The 26,881-nt window shown below is 39.2% G+C and overlaps 1 protein-coding gene across 1 annotated transcript in view; it reads right to left on the bottom strand.

Moving 5' to 3' along the window:
- The window catches only part of ATF6 (activating transcription factor 6), a 259,261-nt gene that overhangs the window by 211,848 nt on the left and 20,532 nt on the right, over nt 1–26,881 (bottom strand). The window contains exons 5-7 of the mRNA XM_049881061.1: nt 19,099–19,228; nt 18,267–18,473; nt 2,008–2,228 (exon numbers count right to left, since the gene is read on the bottom strand). Of these exons, the coding sequence (XP_049737018.1) occupies nt 2,008–2,228; nt 18,267–18,473; nt 19,099–19,228 (558 nt within the window). The remainder of the gene's footprint in view (nt 1–2,007; nt 2,229–18,266; nt 18,474–19,098; nt 19,229–26,881) is intronic.

The raw sequence follows: 26,881 nt of genomic DNA, 5'->3' as shown, positions 1-26,881 counted from the left end.
CAGCTCCCAAGTCTACATTCAGTCCTGTCTCCTCCAGTTTACTGACTCGTTCCAACCCTTAAATGGCTCCTCGACCTCTAGCAGGGTTTGGAGATCCTTCTCCCAATTCTAGCTAGGTTCCTCTGGATTTTCCCATGATCTAGATACCATAATTCTGTAAATTCTACATAGACTAAGATTATGTTCATTTTTTGGCAACTATGACACAATGTTTACCTATATTTTTAAAAAGTTCTCATTAGTCTTTAGCTTTTTTACATGGCTAACATATTCCATAATAAACATTTCAAATATTTATTACATACAGACAACTTTCACTTAGGAGTATTACAGAAAAAAATTTAGGTTCATAATTTAGAAAGAATTTAAGGGATCATTTTAAAAAACATTTTTTCATGATTCTTAACATTTCTCAATCTCCTGTGGAAAGCATACTCTTTTTTTTTTTTATTGGTCATACAACCTTTTAATTGATAATACCCTGTGCTCACTCCTCCCACCCCCAAGAATTTTAAAGCAAATCTCAGCACCCTAATAATTTCATCTGCAACTGAAACACATAATGTGTATTAGTACTTAACATACCATAAGCGAAGAGGCCTGGTGGTGCAATGGTTAACTGCTCAGCTGCTAAACTAAAGGGCGGCACTTTGAACCCACCAGCCACTCCACGAGAGAAAACACCTGGTGATCTGCTCCCATAAAGATTACAGCCTAGGAAACACTATGTGGCAGTTCTACTCTGTCCTATAGGGTCACTGTGAGTTGGAATCAACTGAATGGCACACAGCAACACGCCACAAGCAGTGTGCTTACCTTTTTTACTCCTCAAAATAAACTCACACAATAGTCAAGCTTATTTGTGGCCTCTATTCTCATAATACATTCATTATCCTCCTCCATGTCTTGGTATACACTGTTTTCAATGCCTTTAGAAATTATCGGATTCTTATTCTAGACCTTGGATATTCTGCTTTCATGAAATAATATTCCTTTTTTGTGGGTTTTTACAATATTGCTGATGGAGGTTACTTGGCTGTGCTTATGTAACAATGGAACAATTTCACAAATGAATGGGCCGCTGATGTGCTGGTCAGAATTTCTGTTAGATTAGATAGCAGTCTATTAAGCAACTCTGCATAACACACAGGCTTTTAAAAATACTTTGCAATACATGAAGAAAAGGTGAAGTAGCAATATTAACAATCAGTGATATCCAGTTTCAAGGAATTTGTTATTTTATAGGGTTTGTAATCCCAATCAAAAAATTTCGAGGATCCACTGTTACACTCATTATTTGACTTTTACTTCCATTAAACTTTAGACCCATGATGTTCAATTATTGTTTAGTATATATCATGGGACATTTTAAATCACTTTGAAAGGCAGCAAGAGTTAGCTGGCAAGTGCTGTAACTGGTTTGGGGGAGTAACAAACTGAGGAAATGCTCTGTGATTTATCACTTATAAGAAACTTCTACAACATGCTAGAAAATCTGAAGGTTTGCAAAGATAGGAAAGTATCAAATAGTCATTAAGAGAAAGAATTCCTAAGGGGGCAGGTCATTGTTACACAACGGTGAAAACCTTTCAGAGTCAAGGGAGATGCTAAATATAAACCCTGCCTAAAAAATAGTCTACAGCCTCTGGAGAGTTGGCAAAAACATTTCAATCAGGAAACATGAAAGAATCCTGTGAAATAGTGGACAATTTTTTTTTCGGGGGGGAGTAAGTTGAAGAGGTGATGAAAGGTTTCTAAAGGATGAATAAAGCTGGAGGTATACATCCTTCACTTTTTGTCAAACCACTTCAGACATTTTAAAACCCTTTTCACTTAGATTCTAATATAAGCCTTCCCCTAATTTTCCACCAAAGGCTGGACGTGCAATTTCAGTACACTCTTTTACTTAATGATATAACAAACTTTAAAAAACAAAAACAAAGTCATGAAGTTTTTTTTTTTTTTTTTAAATCAGACATTTAAAAAGCACTGCGTTTCAAAACTTACATCTGAACCCACACTTCTCATGGTGCTTTGTAGGACAGGTTTAGACACGGAGAGTTTTCCATTCACTGAGGTATTCGCCACAGGGGCCGGGACCACGTTCACCACATGATTAGGTAGCTGTGTGGCTCCCCCGGAAACAGCAAGGACTGGCTGAGGAGGAGGCAGGACTCCAGGTGCCTGGAGCTGTACCACGGTAGGCTGAGAGAGCACAACAGTCTGACCTGCATTAAAGAAACAGAACAGGAATCAGAAGGTGTGTGCCTACTGGGGCAAGGGAAGCAGTTCAATGTTTGTGTGTCTTCTACAGATAGAACAGGTAGGGACGGTCACATTGAGGGATGTGAAAACCAGAAAGCCAAGCCAGCTGCAGTCAAGTCAATTCTGACTCATAACGACCCTAGAGGACAGAATGGAACTGCCCCACTGGGTTTCAGACGAGCAGCTGGTGGATTCAAACTGCCAAACTTTCGGGTAGCAGCCTGAGCTCTTAACCACTGTTTCGCCAGGGCTCTGAGGAATTTGAAACCACCAAATAAAACACGATCAATAGTACCACATATTCATAGTGACTTTTTTGTTGTGCTTTTAACGCAATCAGTTGGAATCATTCCCTTTGACATTACCATTAACGATATATTTTTCTATTTCTTTTTCTCAACTATACACATATCAAATTTGCTAAGTTATACATAGATTTGGCTAAGTATTAACCTCTAAAATGTATTAGTGCTAAACAGATTTTTCATATTTTAAATAACAAATCTTTTATGCCGAATACAGAGAACCATGTATTTTAAATAAACAGGGTTTACGACACACACAAAACCAAAAATAAATTTATAATTCTTCTTTAAGAGTAAAAAGGCATTATATTTTCAGGCAATTTAATGTGACCCATGTAAAACTTGGCTCAGTATTTCAAAGTATCAGAGAACACTAAAATCAAAACAACGCTTCAGAACACCTGTTTGTTAGGAACATTTGTCTTAGCTAAAAAAGATCACTTTTACAAAAGCAAATGTTTCAGATTGCCTCAAAAAGCATACTAAGTAACAGTATTTGATTAATACCACTTTATACCAGATAAATTAATAAGAAGAAATACCTAAAAAATAACTTCATACATTTTTCATTCTTACAATTTACTTGGGTATAAATGATCACTAAGCATTTTTATCTTGTCATTTTCCCTTGACTAACTTCTTTTATGAAATAAAAACATAAAATGGGGAAATGACTCATAAGCAGATGTAAATATGCTTTGGACAAACGTGCAAATGAAAAGTAATTAATACATAAAATAAATAGCATATGACCAAGTGTTAGACCTTAACATTTATTTTTAAGTTAAATTAAGAGTAATAACTTAAATAAGTTTAAATGACACTTATTTAGTAACACTTATGTGTTACTTAACACATAGTTATTCTGAACTATAAAAGGCACCCTCATCACAATGTAAACTTAAATCAGGGGTTCTCAGCCCTTTTTAATATAAGGACTTTTCTTTAATATCAAAAAATCTCATGGTCACACAAGATGATCATGGTTGTCCCTTCAGTTTCTGTGAATTAAGAAAATATATGATGAGAAAAGACTATTAAAAATTTAGTAACGATTTAAAACGAATTTTTAGTTGATTAATCAGAAGTGTAGCAACAAAAAACTGAAAAACAGCAGTACGAAGCTATATGAAATAAATTCTTCAGTCTACAGAAAGTGTTGACACAAATACGGATTTGCAGAGGCCTTGCAAAACATCACAGTCTACCCCCACTACCCACAGCCCAAGGTCCACAGTCTACAGGCTAAGAACTACTGACTTAAACCAATACTTCAAGAAGAAGTACTATAGGACAGCAGTGCTCCAAAGCCTCTGAGTTTATAAAAAGTATCATAAAGAGACCCCAAAAAACTAAACACTGTTCAATGAACTTTTGGGACTATTAAAAGAACAGAGGAGCTGATAAACATAAAAAATTAAGCCACTTCAAAGAAAGGATTCTACTTCTAGCTCCGGTCACAGATGCAAAGCATTGGCAGATAACACAGAAATCAACATGCAGATGAAAGTTTTGTAATATTTCTCAAAGCTAAGTAAGAAGAGCAATCTAAGTCTGTACTGTCCATTGCCTAACTATTACCATGTCCTTGCTGAGAGAACTGCATCACAGAGTGAGGGAGATAAAGGAATACCAAGGTAAGGTCATAAGGTCTATGTACCAAATGTGGCTCCAAGTCCTGCCAGGCCAGTGCTACGTCCTTTTTTTTCTGTAATGCACATCAGGCTCTCTCGTCCCAAAGTGCCCAACTATCATGAAACTACCTGGCAACTCTATCAAGGATCCTCTAAATGAAATGCTGCCATTTACATGATGGAAGGGGTCCAATGTAATGAACTTGCCAACAGGTTGCTGGCCAACTGCCCAAAGGAACGGTGTCACATCAGAGACTCAGCATTGGTCTCTGCTGCTGGTAAATTGGGCGCTCAGCAGTGGCTGTAGCCAAGTCAACCTTGGTGAGCGAAAGGCCATATTGCTGAGCCCATGCATAACCTCCATCCCAGCCACTATGGCCATATTGTTCATGAGCCCACTGGGCAATGACAGGATGTGTCATACTATCCACTTGATTATTAAAATCCTCCTCTGTCGAGGTCACCTTTGGTGAGCACTCACATGAGACACAAATATCTTCACTTCTCTGGACCATTCCGACAGGTCTATTATGCCTCTTCCCCATACCACCTTGTCACCAAATTTTCCTTCCAAGTTCCTTCCAAGCCCCTGACCATCTAGACAAACCAGTGGCCACATCCTACAAATGAGTATACAATTGTACATCTGGCCATTTCTCTTTCCAGGCAAAGTAAACAACCAGATGCACTGCTTGAAGTTCTACCCACTGGGAAGATTTCCGTTCACCACTGTCCTTCAGGGAAGTCCCAGGGAGGGGCTGCAGTGTTACTGCTGTCCACTTGCGAGTGGTGCCTGCATATTACACAAAGCCATCTGTAACTCAGCACAAGTCTTCTCTTCCTCAGTCAACTGATTGTAAGAAACTCCCCACGAGGCCATAGGTACAGACTGGGAGAGGAAGGTAATGTGATAGGAGTAAGTCAATAGAATTTAGTGGCTCTATGTCCCCAGGTTCCTGATTATCTGCCCACATTTCCCCATCTCAAGTTTCAGGATCCCATTTCTTCCAAAATCAATGCCCTCACTTTAACTTCTGACACCATTCAAGCTTGGAAATTCAGTTTGTGATATAACTCAATTACTCTTAAGACTCTGGGTTTGGTTTTTGGCAATATCAGCTCTGTTAGAGTGACAGAATAGATTAAAAAAAACAGGATCCATCAATATGCTGTCTACAAGAGACACACCTTAGAAACAAAGACAAAAACATATTAAAGATCAAAGGATGGAAAAAATATACAAACTACAAACAAAAAAGGGCAGGAGTAGCAATACTAATCTCAGATAAAACAGACTTTAAAACAAAATCCATCGTAAAAGACAAGGAAGGACATTACATAACGATTAAAGAGACAATCCACCATGGGGACGTAACCGTAATAAATATCTACACAGCCAAGGATGGCTCCAAAATACATAAAACAAACTCTAACCATGCTGAAAAGAGAAACTGACAGTTCCACAATAATAGTAAGAGACTTCAACACACCACTCTCAGTAAAGGACAGAACATCTAGAAAGAAACTCAACAAAGATAGAGGAAATCTAAAGGCCACAATCAACCAACCTGATCTCATAGACATATATAGAACACTCCACCCAACGGCAGCAAAGTACATTCTTTGCCAACACACATGAAACGTTTTCCAGAATAGACCACATCTCAGGCCACAAAGCAACCCTCAACAAAATCCAAAACACTGAGATAATACAAAACACCTTCTCTGATCACAACGCCATAAAAGTAGAAATTAATAACAGGAAGAGCAAGGAAAGAAAATCAATTACATGGAAACTGAATAACACCTTCCTTAAAAACCACGGGGTAACAGAAGAAATCAAAATGGAATCGAAATATTCCTAGAATCAAATGAGAATGAAAACACATCATACCAAAATATCTGGGAAAAAGCAAAGGCCATGCTCAGAGATCAATTTATAACAATAGACACGCACCAAAAAAAGAAAGGGACAAAATCAAAACGTTAGCTATACAACTTGAATAACTTAGAAAGAAACCAGCAAAAGAAGCCCACAGCCACCAGAAGAAAGGAAATAATAAAGATCAGGGCAGAAATAAATGAAATAGGGAATGGAAAAAAATCAACAAAACCAAAAGTTGGTTCTTTGAAAGAATCAACAAAATTGATAAACCACTGGCCAAACTGACAAAAGAAAAATAGGAGCAGACACAAATAACCCAAATAAGAAATTAAATGGGGGACATTACAACAGATTCAACTGAGATAAAAAGGATCGTAACAGTTCTACTCTGTCCTGTAGAGTCGCTTTGAGTCGAAATCGACTCGATGGCACTGGGTGGGCTGGGGAACAGAGTACTATGAAAAACTATACTCCAGCAAATTTGAAAACCCAGAGGAAACAGGAGAAATTTCTAGAAACACATTACATACCCTAAACTAACACAAACTGAGGTCGAAAACTTGAACAGATCCTTTTCAAGAGAAGAGGCTGAAAAGATATTAAAAGGTAAGCTGGGTCCTCTAAAGAAGTAAAACCAGTCAAGCGTATAAATATATAGAGATAGATATATCAAGGAAACGGCTCACCCAATTGTAGGGGATGGAACATCCCAAGTCTGTGGATCAGGATAGAGGCGTCTTCTGATTCAAGCACCTGCAGGGGTTTGTGAACCCAAGATTGACAGGTTGGAAAACAGGGCTCTTGTTCACAGGCTGTAAAGATGGATGAATCCCAAGATGGGAAGGCAAGACCTCAAGGCTTCTCCTGATTCACGCAGCTGCAGGGGCTGGTGAACTCAAGATCAGCAGGTCAGAGATCAGAGCTCTTGCTCACAGGCTGTAAAGATTGACTAATCTCAAGATCAATAGATAAATTGCTAGTTCAAGTTCTAAGAACCAGAGTTCAGATGAAGAGAAGGCAGCTGCAGGATCCTGAGAGGGCAAAAGCCAGAACATCCACTTATATTCGTATGTAGGCCACATGCTCAAGGAAACTCCCTTTCAACTGACTGGCTACTCAGCAGATCCCATCATGGGGGCGATTACATACAAACACTGAGAATCATGGCCCAGCGAAGTGGACACACAATCTCAACCATTACAGGTAATAAAAAAAACTCCCAACAAAAAAAAATCCCTGGTCAAGATGGCTTCACTGGAGAATTCTACCAAACATTCAGAGAAGAGCTTGCACCAGTACTACTCAAATTATTTCAGAACACAAAAAAGGAAAGGATACTTCTGAATTCATTCCATGAAGCCAGCATAATCCTGACACCAAAATCAGGCAAAGACACCATAAAAAAAAGAAAATTACAGACCATCATCTCTCATGAATATAGATGTAAAAATTCTCAACAAAATTTAGCCAATAGAATTCAGCATCATATCAAAAAAATAATACACTACAATCATGTGGAATTCATACCAGGTATGCAAGTATAGTTCAACATCAGAAAATCAATTGACATGATCCACCACAAATAGAACAAAAGAAAAGAATCACATGATCAACTCAAAATGCAGAAAAGGCATTCACTAGCATTCAACATCCATTCCTGATAAAAACTCTCAATAACATAGGAACAGAATGGAAATTCCTCATTATAATAAAGGGCATCTATATAAAACCAAAGCCAGCATCACTCTCAATGGAGAGAGACTGAAAGCATTCCCCCCGAGAATGGGAACAAGATAAGTATGCTCTTTATTGCCACTCCTATTTAACACTGTGCTGGAACTCCTCGCTAGAGCAAAAAAAATTTTTTTTTTTTTATTGCTCTAGCGAGGAGTTCAGGCAAGAAAAAGAAATAAAGGCCATCTAAATTGGTAAGGGAAACCCTGGTGGCATAGTGGTTAAGTGCTACAGCTGCTAACCAAGGGGTCGGCAGTTTGAATCCACCAGGCACTCCTTGGAAACTCTATGGGGGCAGTTCTATTCTGTTCTGTAGGGTTGCTATGAGTCAGAATCGACTCGATGGCAGTGGATTTGGTTTTTGGTTTAAATTGGTAAGGAAGAAGTAAAACTATCCCTATTTGCAGATGATATCATACTATACATAGAGAACCAAAAGGACTCCACGAGAAAACTACTGGAGCTAATAGAAAGATTCAGCAGAGTGGAAGGATATAAGATAAACATACAAAAATCAGTTGGATTCCTATACACCAATAAAGAGAACTACAAGCAGGAAATCAGGAAAGCAATACCATTTACAATAGCCCCTAAAAAAAATAAAACAATTAGGAATAAATCTAACCAGGGATATAAAAGACCTGTACAAAGAAAACCACAAAACACTACTCCAAGAAACCAAACAAGACCTACATAAACTGAAGAACATACCATGCTCACAGATAGGTAGACTCAACATTGTGAAAATGTCAATTCTACCCAAAGCAATCCACAAATACAATGCAACCCTGATCCAAATACCAACAACAATCTTTAACGGGATGGAAAAACTAATCATTAACTTCACATAGAAAGGAAAGAAGCCCTGGATAAGTAAGGCACTACTGAGGAAAAAAAATAAAGTAGGAGGACTTGTACTACCTGACCTCAGAACCTACTATACAGCTATCGTAGTCAAAACAGCTTGGTACTGGTTGGTACAAGGACAGACACATTGACCAATGAACAGAATCAAGAAACCAGATATAAATCCATTCACCTATGTGGTCTTTCACAAAGGACCAAAATCCATTAAATGGGGAAAAGCAAGACTTTTTAACAAATGGTGCTGGCAAAATTGGATGTAAAGCTGCAAAAAAAAATGAAACATGACTCATACCTGACATCATACACAAAAACTAATTTAAAATGAATCAAAGACCTAAATATAAAACCAAAAACTATAAAGATCACAGAAGAAAAAATAGGGTCAATGCTTGAGGCCCTAATACACGGCATAAATAGCATACAAACCATAACTAACAATACACAAACACTAGAAGATAAGCTAGATAACTAACTGGGATCTTCTAAAAATTAAACACTTATGCTCATCAAAAGCCTTCACTTTCAAAAAAGTAAAAAAAGGACCTACAGACTGTGGACAAAATTTTGGCTATGACAAATCCGACAAAGGTCTAATCTCTCAAACCTACAGGAAAATCCAACTCCTTTACAACAAAAAAACAAATAATACAATTAAAAAATGGGCAAAGGGTATGTATGAACAGACACTTCACCAAAGAACACATTCAGGCAGCTGACACATGAGGAAATGCTCATGATTACCAGCCATTAGAGAAATACAAATCAAAATTACCATGAGATACCACCTCACCCTGACATTACTGGCACAAATCAAAAAAACAGAAAATAACAAATGTTGGAGAGGCTGCAACCATTTGGAAAACAATATAGTGCTTCCTTAAAAAGCTAGAAATAGAAATACCATACAACCCAGCAATTCCCACTCCTAGGAATATATCCTAGAGAATTAAGAGTCATCGCATAAATAGACATAAGCATACCCACGTCCACTACAGCATTATTCACAATAGCAAAAAATGGAGACAACCGAAGTGCCCATGAAAAGATGAACGGATAAACAAACTATGGTACATACTAACGATAGACTACTACGCAATGATAAAGAGCAATGATGAACCTGCAAAACATCTCACAACATGGATGAATCTTGTGGGCATTACGCTGAATGAAATAAGTCAATCAGAAAAGGAGAAATACTATATGAGACCACTATTATAAAAACTCATGAAGAAGTTTACACACAGAAAGAAACAATCTTTGATGGTTAGTAGGGAGGACAGGGTTGCGGAGGGAAAACTACTACTGAGACAATAGATAAGTGGTAGCTTTGGTGACGGGTAAGACAGTACACAATACTGGGGAAGTCAGCACAACTTGATCAAAGCGAGGAAATGGAAGCTTCGTAGACACACCCAAACTCCCTGAGGGACAGAACTACTGGGCTGAGGGCTGGGAACCATGTTCTCGGGGAACATCTAGCTCAATTGGCATAACGCACTGTATAAAGAAAATGTTCTATATCCTACATTGGTGAGTAGCGTCTGGGGTCTTAAAAGCTTGTGAGAGGCCACCTAAGATACTCCGCTGGTCCCACCCTGACTGGAGCAAGGCAAAAATTAAGAAAATCAAAGACACAAGGTATCTTAGCCATTTAATGCTGCTGTAACAGAAACACCACATGTGAATGGCTTTAACGAACAGAAATTTATTTCTTCACAGTAAAGTAGGCTAAAAGTCCAAATTCAGGGCATCAGCTCCAGGGTAAGGCTTTCTCTCTGCCGGCCTCCTCATCGATCTTCCCCCAGACTAGGCGCTTCTCTGCACAGAGACCCCTCGTTCAAAAGATGAGCTCTGCTCCTGGCACTGCTTTTTCAGTGGTATGAGGTCCCCCTTCTCAGCTTGCTTCCCTTTCCTTTTATCTCTTGTAAGATAAAAGATGGTGCAGGCCACACCCCAAGGAAACTCCCTTTACATTGGATCAGGGATATGACCTTAGTAAGGGTGCTATAATCCTACCCTAATCCTCTTTAACATAAAATTACAATTGCAAAATGGAGGACAACCACACAATACTGGGAATTATGGCCTAACCAAGCTGATACATATTTTGGGGGGATCACAATTCAATCTATGACACAAGGGAAAGATTAATCCAAAGGACTAATGGACCACAACTACCACAGCATCCACCAGACTGAGACCAGCACAATTAGATGGTACCCGGCTACCACCCCTGGCTGCTCTGATAGGGATTACAACAGAGGGTCCAGGCCCATAAAACAAAATGAGACTAAATGGGCACATCAGCCCAGAGGCAAGGTTGAGAAGGCAGGAAGGGACAGGAAAGCTGGTAACAGGAAACCCAAAGTTGAGAAGGGGAGAGTTTTGACATGTTGTGGGGTTGGCAACCAATGTCACATAACAATAATAATTGTTTAATGATAAGCTAATGTGCTCTGTAAGCTTTCATCTAAAGTACAATAAAAAAAATCATTAAGAAAAATGCACTCTAATAGAAAAATTAACAAAGACATAGAGAAGAAAAAAAAAATCAACTCTGTTCCTACAAGAAAAAAGGCTTTCTTTCAGGGTGCAAGTGGCAACTTCGAGGTATTTTATGTGGCGCTTGAGCTGTGACTCTGAGGCCCTGAGCTCATCTCTTTCTTTCGCCACTTTGTCTAGTGAAAGTAGGACCAATTAATCAGCCTCCCTATACTTCTCATTCTGAAAAAATTATAGAAAAGTATCAAATATGCAATCATCCAGAGCCTTGTTTCTCACAAACATCTGATCCATTGGTGGTGATATTTTGAGTATTTCTATTGTCACCTCACACCATGGGTTAGCGGTGCCCTCTTTAGTGCTGCAGGTAGAGTCATCAGTGCGTTTAAGACCAGCCAGACTTGAGAACCAATTCATAAAACTCACCCCCACGATGTTGTTCCCCTAGAATCACTTTGGTACCAAATATTCTAGGCACGTTTAGGTGTAAGACAGTATGAGGGAAAACAACTTAACTTCTATTACGATGGGTTTAAGTAAAGGAACAAAAGGTCTCCTGGTGACCTGCTAAACACTGACCTGCTAGATGCTGACCAGACAACAAACCCGCAGCGTAAAAGACTGTTTGGGTCTTAAACAGTTAACAGCTGAACACATCTACTACTGTTCTAAGGTGGAAACAGTTGAAAGGAACACACCAAAAGGCTCTTTATCCATGTCAGCATGTTCAAAATCCTCTTTGGCATTACATGCAAATCCTCCTTAACGGAATACGGCTGGATTCAATGCTGGATGCTCCTGACTATGTATTACTCACTGATTTTGATAGTCAGTCCTTCCTTTTCAACTTCCTTCAAAGATTTCAATCTATGCATCAAACATGTATTGAATGCCTAGTTCATGTAAAAGTGGTACAGCTGTGTGACTTTCAGCAAATTATTTCTCTTAGTTTTCTCATATGTAAAAGGGTGATAATAGCATCTCTCCTTGATACAAGGTTTAAGCAGGATAAAGCACTTAGAACAGTGGCTGGCACACAGTAAACAGCTTAAAGGTTAGCCATTATTATCATTACTACTTATCTCCTTTTCTATAGAGTAATAGCTTTCATAAGGGCATTAAAACCAAAACACCAAACCCATTGCCATCGAGTCAATTCTGACTCATTGTGATCCTACACGACAAAGTAGAACTGCCGCATAGGGTTTCTAAGGAGCGGCTGGTAGATTCAAACTGCCAACCTTTTGGTTAGCAGCCTAGCAGCTGGATGCTTAACCACCTCACCACCACTAAAAGAAAAAACATGTTATTATTTCATTAGTTCTCACAGTTACTGCAATTGAATTATGTAAATCTGTTAACGCCCCAATTAGACTGTGAAGGTCTTGCAGATAAACACATCTCATCTTTTTTTTTAGAAGCAATATACCATAGTGATTAATTATCTAGCCTCTGGGCCACACTGCCTGGGCTCAACTTCTGGCTCCACCTCTTACTAGCAGAGTGACTCAGGGCAAGTCATTTTACCACTATTCCCCGTTTCAATAATCTGCATCATTATCATCCACTCAAAAGCCCATGATAAAAATATGGAAGTCATCCTAGATCCTTTCTCTGTCCCTCATCCCACTTCCACATCATCCAGTTACCAAGGCCCATGATTCTACATTTTTAATATCTCCACCCTCCATCTTTCACCGAAATCCCAGGATTTTATCACCTCCTACCTGCACTGGAAACCCTGGTGGTGTAGTGGTTAAGAGCTACAGCTGCTAACCAGAGGGTCGGCAGTTCAAATTCGCCAGGCGCTCCTCGGAAACTCTATGGGCAGTTCTACTCATAGCTTCCTATAGGGTCGCTATGAGTCGGAATTGCCTCGACGGCACTAGGTTTGGTTTTGGGTTTACCTGCACTACTCGTAACAGTCTTAAAGAATATGTAAGATTTAAGTATGCTGTTTTTGCAGTTAGGTGCCGTAGAGTCAATTTTGACTCATAATGAGTCTGTGTGACAGAGCAGAACTGCCCTGCAGGATTTTCTTGGCTGTAATCTTTCCAGAAGTCGACTGCTGAGTTTTTCTCCTGTGGAGCAGTTAGGTGGGTTTGAACTGCCAACCTTTTGGTTAGCTCCTTGGAGATAGGTACAGAAGTAAGCAAAAGATGTTCCCAGCAAGCAGAATGATGGGAGTCAAGAAAATAGGAAAAATAAGAGAATTTAAGAAACAATGACCAGATTAGTTAGGTTAGAAGATGGGGTTTATAGAAAGGAGTGATATATAACATAAAATCAGAAACCGAAACTGGAGCCAAACTGTGGTGCGTTTTACATTACAAGCTAGAGAATCTCAACTTAATCTCGTAGGAATTACTTCTTTTTTAATGGCAAAATATGTACTACTGGAACTTGGATCAACAAAATGCCTCTCCTATATTGCCCTTCTTCCTCCCTCTCAGTTCTCAAATAAAAGTACTAATCTAGTGGCGTCAGAAGCTAACACCAGGAGGAAGGATGCTGGTCAAGACCATCAGCACAAAGCTGATTCCTATCAGGTGGAGGTCAGACATACCTCCACTCTCCAGCTTTTTCATTTCCATTTCTGACACCAGCCATGCTATCCACGGTACTCTCTACTTCTCTGTGGTGTTCAATGATTCGTTATAATGGCCACACACAACTCAGACATACAATTATGTGGCTTACTGGGGAAGTCACAGGCTACAACTCAGGATCAGGATCAACTTGGAAGTAACAGGCCACAACTAGGGTACAACTCAGGAAGCAGGACACAGTTCTTCAGTCAGGACAGCTTCCAAACAAGACAGCTCTCAGCTTCTTCTCGGTCATGCCCACAGGCAGGCAGCCCTTCTCTGGGCTTCTCTCAGCTGTGCCCACCGTCAGGCCTTCTTGGCACCTCTGCCCTGCTCGGGCAAGTGTTACAGTTCTCTAGCTTGACCAACAAGTGCCCGGAGGAACCCCACTCCACCAGCAAGCCTCCTGCCAAAAGGCATTCAAGCTCTTTCTCACTCCCTGGGTTAGCAAGCCCACTGCATCTGCCTCGCACCAATCTCCTGGTTCCCGCCACTGCCACTAGTACTGCTCCCACCATTTCTCTGCCACTGGGCTCTGCTGTGCTTGTTGCCACTTTTCGCCGTTTCTCACTGTCTTGCGCCATCTTCAGCGTTACAGCTCCCTCTCTCTCCTGTGTCTAGGAGCTTCTCCGTGCAGGGGCCCCAAATGCAAAGGGCGTGCTCTGCTCCAATTCCCTTAGAAAGCCAGTCACTTACTTGCATAGTAGTCAACCAATTCCCGCAAGGTCACATAATCCTATTGGGTGGTTTTACATACCCTACTTGCATATCAAACTAACCTATCCCTGCAAGATGTGTAAAATAGGCCAATCACAGGGGAGGCTGCAGTCCGGCCAATTACTTTTGGCAAAATTTTAAAACCAAGTATAAAGGCCATATGTAAAGAGAAACCCATCACACCACAAAGGCACACACATAAATATGTATGTTATAATAACGTTAACTTCTCTAGATTGTACTATAAAAACAGGCAAGGTATAGTGCCTAGCATCAGCTCACGAAAAAAATAATAATAATAAATACAGTCTTCAGATTATGGGAAAGCACCGAAGTTCTGAGTAATCAATGATTCAGGTTTCTAGAACCTGATATACTAACTGGTCAGAAGAGTTTTCTTCTTGCTACACGCAAGACCTTCCAATGGGTCTGCCATGATCAAATTCTTAGGAACACCCCCTGCTGCTTTGTACACTAGTCACATTAATGCCAGATTTTAGTTTTTATATAATGAGGTTTTTCACAAGCTTAAATTCTTAGCCTTTAAGAAGACACAGACCCTTTTGAGAACCTGATGACAGTTTTGGAGATTCTTCCTAGAAAAATCTACAAATGAACACACACCGAATTTGCATTTCATTTCAAGGAATTCATGAGCCCTCAGCACCCATTCACAGATCACAAGAATCCCTCTTACAAGACTGCTATTTTTCATGTATGAAAGACAGCAGTTTTCATCCTGCAAAGGGGGGTAAGCATTTCAAACTGTTTTGGGTTTTGTGTTGGGGGTTTTTGGTAGGGATTGATGGATTTTCATTTCATTGATCCATCCACTCCCTCACCTAGCTCTTCTTTTTATCAATGTCATATGACCAAGGAACACAGCAAAGGTAACAAAGTATCTGGGAATCAAATTTATGACCTTGCTCTCATTAAAACCATGCTCCAAAGAAAGGAGCTAACTATCAATAGCTGGAAACATAACCATAAAACCAAATGTAACATTGGTATTTAGTTACAACACATAGCCCAATTACACCTAGGCCTACCCTGTGTCATCAAGCTAAATCCAGAGAAAAGAATGCTGCACGAGGTCTCTTGTGCTCATGTCTATAGATGCCAGTATGAATACAATGATGAACAGTCTGCCTAAGAGATCTCTATATCCAAATGCTTTCCATATCTGAATAGTACCTAATCCTCAAACTTGAACTTCTTGCAGAATTATAGGCATGTGAGGCCACCTGGTGGACAAAATAGAAACACACAACTCTAAACTAGTTCAAGGCAGAGGTCAGGTCACTTTAGAAGGGCCCAGGTCTCCTCTTAATGCCCAAGTTCAATATCCTGTTTACCACACAATGTGGCCTTATCAGAGATTACAAGCCTGATTCTGTTGACAAAACACTCATCTTAGACCCAAAACAGACCATATTATTTCAAAGATTGATCCCTTCAGTAAAAAAAAAAAAAAAAGAAAGAAACTTCATAGTCACAAAAACCTCATAATAAAACGACACCAAGAAAGTTTCCCAGATTTGCTGTGGGGACTATGGTCTTGGGGAACATCTAGCTCAACTGTCATAACAGTTTATAAAGAAAATGTTCTACATTCTACTTTGGTGAGTAGTGTCTGGGGTCTTAAAAGCTTGTCAACAGCCATCTAAGATACTCCACTGGTCTCACCCCATCGGGAGCAAGGGAGACGGAAGAAAACCAAAGACAAAAGGGAAAAATTAGCCCAAAGGACTAATGGGCCACAACTATCACAGCCTCCACCAGACTGAGTCCAGAACAACTAGATGGTGCCCAGCTACCACCACTGACTGCTCTGACAGGGGTCACAATAGACGGTCCCAGACAGAGCTGGAGAAAAACGTAGGACAAAATTCCAACTCACAAAAAAAAGGCCAGACCTACTGGCCTGACAGTAACTAGAGAAACCCCGAGAGTATGGCCCCCGGACACCCTTTCAGCTCAGTAATGAAGGCCCTCCTGAGGTCCACCATTTAGCCAAAGATTAGAAAGGCCCATAAAACAAAACAAGACTAAAAGGGCACACTAGTCCAGGGGCAAGGATGAGAAGACAGGAGGGGACAGAAAGCTGGTGATTGGGAACCCAAGGTCATAAAGGGAGAGTGTTGCCATGTGGTGGGGTTGACAACCAATGTCACAAAACAATATGTGTACTAATTGTTTAATGAGAAACTAGTTTGCTCTGTAAACCTTCATCTAAAGTACAATTAAAAAAAAAAAGTTTCGTTGATTTTCTTCTTCATTGTTGTTGTCGTTAGGTGCCGTCGAGTCGGTTCCGACTCATAGCAACCCCATGCACAACAGAACGAAACACTGCCCAGTCCTGAGCCATCCTTACAATCGTTATGTTTAAGCTCCTTGTTGCAGTCACTGTGTCAATCCACGTCGTTGAGGGTCTTCTTCTTTTCCACTGACCCCGTACTCTACCAAGCATGATGTCCTTCTCCAAGGACTGATCCCTCCTGACAACATGTCCAAAGTATGTAAGACGCAGTCTCACCATCCTTGCTTCTAAGGAGCATTCTGGTTGTAACTTCTCCTAAGACAGATTTGTTCATTCTTTTGGCAGGCCATGGTATATTCAATATTCTTCACCAACACCACAATTCAAAGGCATCAATCCTTCTTCAGTCTTCCTTATTCATTGTCCAGCTTTCACATGCAAATGATACAATTAAAAATACCACGGCTTGGGTCTTTAATCTTCAACACCTTAAAGAGGTCCTTTGCAGCAGATTTACCCAATGCAATGCGCCTTTTGATTTCTTGACTGCTGCTTCCATGGCTGTTGATTGTGGATCCAAGTAAAATGAAATCCTTGACAACTTCAGTCTTTTCTCCGTTTATCATGATGTTGCTCATGGGTGCAGTTGTGAGGATTTTTGTTCTCTTTATGTTGAGGTGTAATCCATACTGAAGGCTGTGGTCTGTGATCTTCATTAGTAAGTGTTTCAAGTCCTCTTCACTTTCAGCAAGCAAGGTTGTGTCATCTGCATAATGCAGGTTATGCTTCATTAGCAGTAGTTAAATGAGACCAAAAGCCTTAGAGACATGTGTTCCCATGTTAAAACTCAAGAAAAAAGAAGTATCAGATCTGGATAGCTATCCCCCTTATTAGGATGAACCAACAGTTGCCATTTAGGTCAACTCTGACTCGTGGTGATCCCATATATGTCAGAGTAGAACTGTGATCCATAGGGTTTTATGGCTGATTTTTCAGAAATAGATTGCCAGGCCTTTCTTCCACGGTGCCTCTGAGCAGACTCAAACCCCCAACTTTTTAACTTTTTAGTTAGCAGCCAAGTGCATTAACCATTCACACCACCCAGGGACTCCTTGTTAGGGCAGGAACCACATGTTAGTCGTCTCTGTAACAGCCTCAGAGCCAAGGACAATTCCTGACAGACACCACATGCTCAAAAATGATAATCTGAATTAAAACAAATCATATAACACAAGCCTTACTGCCCTCCAATTTAAAAAAAAAAAAAAAAAAAAACACTGCTGTCGAGTTGATTCCAACTCATAGCAACCCTACAGGACCAGTTAGAGCTGCCTGCCCCATAGGGTTTCTGAGGCTGTAATCTTCAAGGAAGCAGACTGCCACATCTTTCTCATGCTGAGCAGCTGGTGGATTCAACCACCTTTCAGTTAGCAGACAAGCACTTTAACCACTGTGGCACTAGGGCTCCTTCCAATTAAATACGCACAGCCTCAAATTCCACTCAGGTACCTTTAGTGGGTGCAGGCTGTATACTGATAATCGGTTGTTGTTTTGCCAGTGGTAGAAGTGTTGGTAGTGTCTGAATAATGATGGCTTTTGCTGGAACGCTGGAGTTGTTGGTTTGAGTCTTGGGTGTTGCTGGAAGCAATAAAGGCTTGGGCTGAATTGAAGGTTTTGAATTCATCTGAATTTTTTTCTTTGGAGTCAATCCATTATCTGGAGAAAAACCAAGCAAGCCACAAATCAATCTGAAGGTAATTAGACAAATCATAGAAAAAGGATTGTATTCACACCTTTCTCTACATATTATCTTGACCTCTGAGTAAATACCTTTAACTTAAACATAGCTACTCTATACCCTACTGGACTAAAGAAAAGCCATGAAATCTGAGGCCTTCCTTTGTAACCAAGCATGAAGCTTTGGGAAGGGAACACATGAACGGGGGTAACATAGCTGAAATTACTAGGTAAAGCCTAGAGGTGAATGAGGTAACAAATGTGACAGCCGAATAACCCTCATACCCAACATCTCTAACTTTAGAATCTCTCCTGAAGGTTATGGGACCTACGTCTATTTTAAAGTACTTTTCACCTAGAAAAACAGAGACAACCAAAGAAGACTATTTCTTCCCTTTCCTCTCTACACTGAATCATCCATTAAAAAAACATTAGGTCCACTAATTTAAAACCACTAAGCAATTTAATAAACATAATGCTTAATCTAATTACTTTCTTCTAAAAATGGCAAGCAATTTAATAAACATAATGCTTAATCTAACACTTTCTTCTTAACTCAGGTTAAAAAAGTAAAAATAACAGAAGTTAGGAGAAGAAACAATACCAGTTTTGTTCCTAGGACTAATGACGGGCTTATCTTCCTTCAGTAGCTCTGTTGAGGAGGGGCTATTAGAGCTTTCACCATATAAGGAAAGGGGAGACATCTGGGAACTAGAAGACAAATCCAACTCCTCCTGTAGCAAAATAAAACACAAACAATTCATGCATAAGAGTGCCATCCTTGAGTAGCAAAATGCTTAGAGAGGCAAGACACGTATGTAAACAAAGAAACGCTTCAAGGCATCTTCAAGGCAAAGGTGTGATGTGTTAGAGACTACATCTATATATTAAGCACTAAGGCTGAATAAATCAACATTATCCATCACTACTAAAAGAAAAATAACTCAAAATACAGAGTATGTCTATGCCATCATCTTATAGTAAAAATACGAATCACTGATTTGCATCCACATTGCCTCCCACAATCTTTTTATCTTACTTGGTTCCTAGTCATACAAACATTTAGCATCACTACGAAGCTACAGTTAAAATGTCAATATCCTTTTCTCACAATTTCTTTTATTCAGTCTAACAAGAAGCTTAAAGCTCAAAGGAAGACAAACACTGAAAGGAGCATTTTTTTTTTTTACTTAATGAGTGAATTGATAATGTAGAGATATATAAAGATAATGTCAGTATTTTCCAAAAGTCTTCTTAGCATTTTTGGTCGATCTCTTTCATTTTGTTAAAATAAACCTAGCATAGGATAAAAGTAAAACTAAAAAAAAGAAAAAGATGGCATATACAATAACAGAATGGGTATAATCTCTACTTAATACTATTTTTAAAATAACCTACAAAATTATTAGAACATTTGTTTACTCTCAGGATAATGTAAACCAAAAAACCCAGTGCCGTATTGTAGGCCCTCTTAAGTCAAGAACCCGGAAGTCAGAAAGGAAGAAGAGACAGATTTGAACACATAAAAATTAAAACATTTACTAATGGACCACAACTACCGCAGCCTCCATAGGACTGAGTCCAGCATAACTAGATGGTGCCCGGCTACCACCACCGAGTGCTCTGACAGGGATCACAATCGAGGGTCCTACACAGAGTTGGAGAAAAATGTAGAACAAAATTCAGACTCACAAAAAAAGAGACCAGACTTACTGGTCTAACAGAGTGATGCTGTGTTCATCTCACTGTATCATAGTAGATGGTGCACGATTTCATTTGTCCTGTTACTGATGTTCACTTTGATCAGGTGATTAAGGTGGCATCTGCCAATCTACTCCATTGTGAAGCTTCTCTTTTTTCCCTTTGCCATAAATAAATATTTTGTGGGAAGGTACTTTAAAATTAGGTAAAAAATCCTGTTCCTTATCAAACTTTAAATTTATTCATTTATTTGTTTATATCAGTATGGACTCATGATTTCCTATTTTATTCAATAGGGTATAATCCATGACAAACCCAACTGAGGGGCATTTGATAAAATACCTAGCCTCTAATCTCCAGAAGTGACAAGGTCATGAAAGTCAAGGAAGAATAAAGATCTGTTTCGGACTGAAGGAGATTAAAGAGACAAGATAACCAGATACAATGCATGATTCTGAACCGGATCCTTTTTCTAGTCTAAAGGACATCTTTGGGACAAGTGGCACAATCTAAATGGGAGTTAAAGATTAGAGGACAGTAATGTATCAATGTTTATTTCCTGATTTTGATGGTTGTAACATGGCTATGTAAGATGGTAACAGGATTACGGGGGCCGAAGTGGTGGACCACCCAATAGATAGTAGACATGTACTAACTTTGATGAAGGGAGAGATAATACACAATACGCAGGAAGTCAGCACAACATAATCAAGGTAAAGGAAGACACTGAAAGGGACTCAAGAGCAAACGTCAACAACAGTAAAAACTAATATACATACACAATCCTGCAAAAACAAATAATAATGTACGAGTAGATACACAGGTAGACATACAAGCTGAACAAGGGTGGGAGACCACATACATATATATGTGTACATGCTGCACATACCCATGTGTGCAACAGTGTGACAGGGGACACAGTCATGAAAAGTTCTTAGCCATAACCAAACACCTTCTGGGACTGTGATACTGGGCTTGAGGGCCAAGAACCATAGTCTTGGGGACATCTAGGTCAATTGGCATATCAGAATCCATATAGACAATGCTCTACATCCTACCTTGGTAAGCAGCAAATAGGGTCTTAAAAACTTGTCAGTGGCCATCTAAGACACAATAATTGGTCTCTTCCTGTTTGGAGCAAGGAAGAATGAAGAAAACCAAAGACTCAAGGAAACAAGTAATCCAAATGACTAACAAACCACATGAACCATGGCCTCCACTTGTCTAAGACCAGAAGAACTCAATGGTGCCTGGCTACCACTACCAACCACTCTAAACCAGGACCACAATAATAGGTTATGGACAGAGAAGAGAACTGTAAAACAAAATTCAAACTCATAAATAATACTAGACTTACTGGTCTGATAGAGACTGGTGGAACCCCGAAAACTACGGCCCTTAGACACCCTTCAAATCTGGAACTGAAATCACTCCCAGAAGTATGGGAGAGTAGCTTCACAAAGTTCCCAGCAGGAGACAGAGCACCTGCTCCACACATCATAACCTCCTCCCTCCTTCCTGCCTACCTGCACCATATGCTGAACATCACACCCCCGAGCAGCACAGACACAGCCTACCGGAACCTGCCCAGACTGATTCCCAACCCACCCTGCTGGCCCTAGTATGTGCCACAAACAACCCATCCCAGCCCCTGCCCATTAGCTGGACCTGTTCTGCTGCACCATAGCTGAGCAACTGGACCTGCCCACTGGACCAGGAGGTGAAAAGTATGGTGACCACAGAAGAGTAAAAAACAAACAACACACAACCTGCCTGCTCATACATAACCAAAATAAAACAAACAGATCTACAGTCAATAAATGAAGAAAATAATTACTGAATGTCCTAAGGACAGCAGACAATGTCAAAACATATTAAAAAACAGGACGGGATGGTTCCAGTAGGAGTCCAAAATAAAACACCAGATGACTTTCCAGTAGAAGAAAAGCACTAGAACTACCTGATAGGGAATTCAAATCTCTAATATTCGAGCTATCCAAGAGTTGAAGTAAAAACCAGACAAAAATGAGGAAAAAATATACAAATTCATGGAAAAAGCAGACAAAACAACGGAAGAATTCAGGAAAATAATACTGGAACAAAAGGCAAAATAAAATCACAACTACAAATCATACAAAAACAACAATTAGAAATCCAAAAGATAAAAAGATTTCAAAAAAGCACAGTGTCATAGAAGGGCTGAGGTTTGAAATGATGAATACAACTCTGTTTGATACTCTGTTGGATACAACTCTGTTTGAGGAAAAATCAGAAAAAAAGAACTAAGAAAAATGAAGAAACCCTGAGAATTATGTGAGATACAATCAAAAGCAAAAATTTACAAGTGATTGGAGTTCCAGAACAGGGGGAGAAAACGAAAAACACAGGGAGGATCATTGAAGAATTGCTGACAGAAAATTTCCCTAATATCATGAAAGATGAAAAGCTGACCATCCAAGTAGCTCAACGAACTCCATACAGGATAGACCACAAAAGAAAATCACTAAGGCATGTCATAATCACACTCACTAAAACCAAAGACAAAGAAAAAATCCTGAGAGCAGCTCGAGAAAAACAAAAAGTCACATACAGAGGAGAAACAATAAAACTAAGCTCTGATTATTCAACAGAAACCATGCAGGCAAGGAGGCAATGGGATGACATATATAAAACCTTGAAAGGAAAAAACTGCCAACCAAGAATAATATATCCCGCGAAACTCTTGTTCAAATATGACGGTGAAATTAGGATACTTCCAGATAAACAGGAACTAAGGGAATATATAAAAATCAAACCAAACTTAAAAGAATTATTAGAGGGAGTCCTTTGGTCTCAGAACAAACAATGTCAGACCACAGTCTGAATCTAGGACACAAGATTGTATCAGCCAGGACTATCCAAAACCAAAAGAATTACAACAGAGAACCAGAGAGGTTAATCTGTAAATGACAACAACATCAGAACAATAAAAGAGGGAATAAACAGTGAAGATACAGAACTTTCTAACGGAGAGAAAGGCAAGGCGATACCAAGTAATAATAGACTGGTTCAAACCTAGGACAATAAGGGTAAATTTCAAGGCAACCCACAAAGAAAAGTTAACAAACCTACTCAACAAAATAAAGAAGAAAAACATAGTCTCCATAAAAATAAAATCTACAAAAACAAAAGAAATCCATAAACAAAAGGAATTCAGCACAGGAGAGTAAGAAGAACAAAGAAAATGGCAGCACCACAAAAAAAAAAAAACACTACGAAATGACAGCAATAAACTCACACCTATCAATAATTACGCTGAATGTAAATGGCCTAAATGCACCCAAAAAGAGACACAGAGTGACAGAATGGATAAAAAAACAGGATCCATCAATATGCTGTCTACAAGGGACACACCTTAGAAACAAAGACGTTAACTTTATTAAAAAACAAAGGATGGAAAAGAATACATCAAGCAAATAACTACCAAAAAAGAGCAGGAGTGAAATCACTCCCTGAGATCACACTATAGCCATACAATAGACAGGCCTATAAAATGAACAATAACACCAGTGAGGAATGTACACCTCAGAACAATCAACTATACGAGACCTAAAGGGGAGCATCTGCCCAAAGGCAAAGTTCAGAAGAACAGTAAGGGCAAGAAAGCTGGGCAAATGGAGACAGGAAACCCAAGAAGAAAGGCGGGAGAGTGCCGACACATTCAGTGGTTTGTAATCAACGTTAAGAAACAGGTTGTGTGTAAATTGTTGAATGGGAAATGAATTTGCTCTGTAAACTTTCACCTAAAAAATAAAATGTTCCCGAAAAAACTTAATCTTGCAATTCAAAGGGCGGGGGGGGAGAAATACCCTTTGTAGGAAATAGAATCTATGATATTTGGGGGTGAGAGGGCCATCAGGATGGCAACTTACTCTCAAATGGTTGGGGGGCGTGAGGGGGAAGTTCTTTGCAACTTACTTGCAACATGTCTATAAATTTGAGATTGTTTCAAATTTCCTTCTTTGAAAGGAAAGAAGGAAGTATGAGTGAATTCTTTTACAACCTGTGAGTGGGAAAAGCCCTCCTTTTGAGTGAGCAAAAATAAATAAATAAAAGGGAAGACTGATAATTCAACTATAAGAAAAAATTATGACTGGGAAAAATAACCACTATCAATAAAGCTAAAAGACAAATTGGAAGAAAATATTTATAACTTATTTTACAAACTAAGTACTAATAACCCTAATATTAACCTACACTATTTGAAAAGAAAAAGACCAACACAGCCCAATGGAAAAATTGAGCAAAATATGAAATGACAGTTTACCAAAAAAAAGTCCTTAAACATATGAAACATATGAACAGATGCTCAACTACACATAAAATAAATACAAAATAAAACATACTGTGCAGTGATGATGGGAAAACAGACCCTCTTACATACCACTTGTGAGAATATAAAATTGCACAACCCCTACAGAGAGAAATTTGGCAATATCTAGCAAAATTACATATGTATTTACCCTGGTCTCAGCAATCCCACTTCTCAGAACATATCCTGACAAAAATATGAAATGAGTCTAGAAAAAACTGAAAACTAACGCAAATGTTCATCACTAAAGAAATCATTTAATAAAGTATGATATAACCACACAATGGAACACAAAGCAGCCATAAAAAGGAATGAAGAAGATTCTGTATATTGACATTGGAGTTATCTCCAGGATATAGTGCTAAGTTAAAATACACAAGGAGAAGAACAGGGTATATTACAGTATGCTACCTTTTGTGTAAAAAAAGGGTAGAAAGGACAATGATAGGAATAAGACTTCTCCAAATACACCTTGTTATATACTTTTGTCTTCAAAATTAAACGAAATTTCTAAAATTAATTAATCTGGAGAAACTAGGACCACAGAGAACTTCCAATAGTGGTAATCAGAGAAAAGTTTCAGACAGGAAGTAATTTTTGAACTGGATCTGAAAGGTTGAGTAAGAGTTTTCCAATTAAAGAAAAAATGGGGCTATTGCAGGAATAAAGAAAAGCATGTGCAAAAAATCTAAAAATGTGAACAGTGCCTGGCAGAGTTGTTGAATGAGTGGAGAGCTTAGGAGCTCTCAGGCAGGCACTCTCTCAGGGCTAAAGCTAAGGGAAGTGTGAAGGTAGGAATGGACAGAGAGAAATGAGACTGAAAAGGGAAGCAGAGGCCAGATAGTGAAGGGTCTAGTACACTAGGAATTTGAATTTCATCCTTGTAGAGGTTGGGAAGTCATCAAAAGGTTTTAAGCAAAGGATTGACACTGTCAAATCTGTGATTTTGAAAGGTCTCTCTTTGAAGATCCCTCTGTCAAGAAAGGTTTGGGGAATTGTGATGCAGAAAGAACAGTTAAAACCCTATCGACTTATGGAACAACCAGAACACAATTAAAGAGAATGCTGACACAATGTGGAAAATATAATTAATGTCATTAATTAATATGTGTGAAAATTTTCAAACAGGAACCTAACTTGCTGTGTAAACTTCCACCAAAAACACAATAAAATATTATTAAAAAAAAAAAAATACTATCAACTTAATACAGATGAAACAATGATGTCTTCCCATGGAAAAATAAGATGGATCCTAGAAATATTAAGTAGATAATATCACCAGAATTTAGTAAAACTAGATGTAGAGGCTGAAGTAATCAGGGCTTTGAACCAGTTTGAACTGGTTAAGTCATGGCCAACAAAGCAAACTGAAAGAGACCTGATTTTTTAAAATTTGGGTGATCCGGAACCATAACCAGAATGGGAAAAATTATGAGTCGAAACCCTAGAACTGGAGATTCAGAAGAAGTGTATTAAGCCCCTTCAGGAGCCTGATACATAAGACTGGATTACTGCCAGGCTTCTTTTTTTCTCTTTGAAGAGAGCAACACACATTCAAAGCAGTGCAGCTGGCCGCCATCTTTGAGCGGGGCACCACTGTTTCCAACTCTGCAAAATCTCACAGGACAAGAGATTTGGCTGATACGCAATTTATACATTGCCCTTCTTTTCTAAGAGGGAGATTAAGTTTCTAGTAGGGCTTCGACTATAATTTTTCCCGTTCTGGTTATGGTCCCTGTTCACCCAAATTTAAAAAAATTCAGGTCTGTTCCAGTGTCACTTCCTCAGCCATGAGTGAACCAGGAAGAATAGGTTCAAAGCCCTGGAAGTAATGAAGATATCTCAGTCAATAGCAGAATAATGTACTGAAATGTTCTCATATTTTACCTTTCCCCATTTCAAAAACTACCTAAATCCTGCTGAGGTACTGGCCTCGGGGATTTTATCTGGATGGAGAGCAGCAGCTTCTTAAGGAGAGAGCTACTAGACTTGTAAAATCCTTAGCCCATTCAAGAGGTAGCGCTAGGAGTTCCTGAACCGAAGAAACTGTTCTATCTTCTGTGGCTAAGGAGCTACAAAAACAGACCATCTTTCATTCTTCCATATCCTCAATGGGAGGAGGAAGGGTGGCAGGAGAAAAGACAGTAAGTCAATAAATAAGAAAATATTGTATACTGATAAAGTATAATGAAATTATGAAGGCAAGAGAGTAGAGAACAGGAGGCAAACCAACGAGGCTAACAACCTTCTTGTTCCCATAAGGCCCTTCCTTCCTTCTGTTTTCTCAGGATTAAATGAGAAAGTAAGTATAAAGGATCTGGTTCATTGTTGTTGA

The sequence above is a fragment of the Elephas maximus genome, chromosome 3 (genome assembly GCF_024166365.1).
Source record: "Elephas maximus indicus isolate mEleMax1 chromosome 3, mEleMax1 primary haplotype, whole genome shotgun sequence".
NCBI lineage: Eukaryota > Metazoa > Chordata > Mammalia > Proboscidea > Elephantidae > Elephas > Elephas maximus.
Note: the sequence above shows the minus strand (reverse complement) of the source record. Positions and strands in the feature narration are given on the sequence as shown.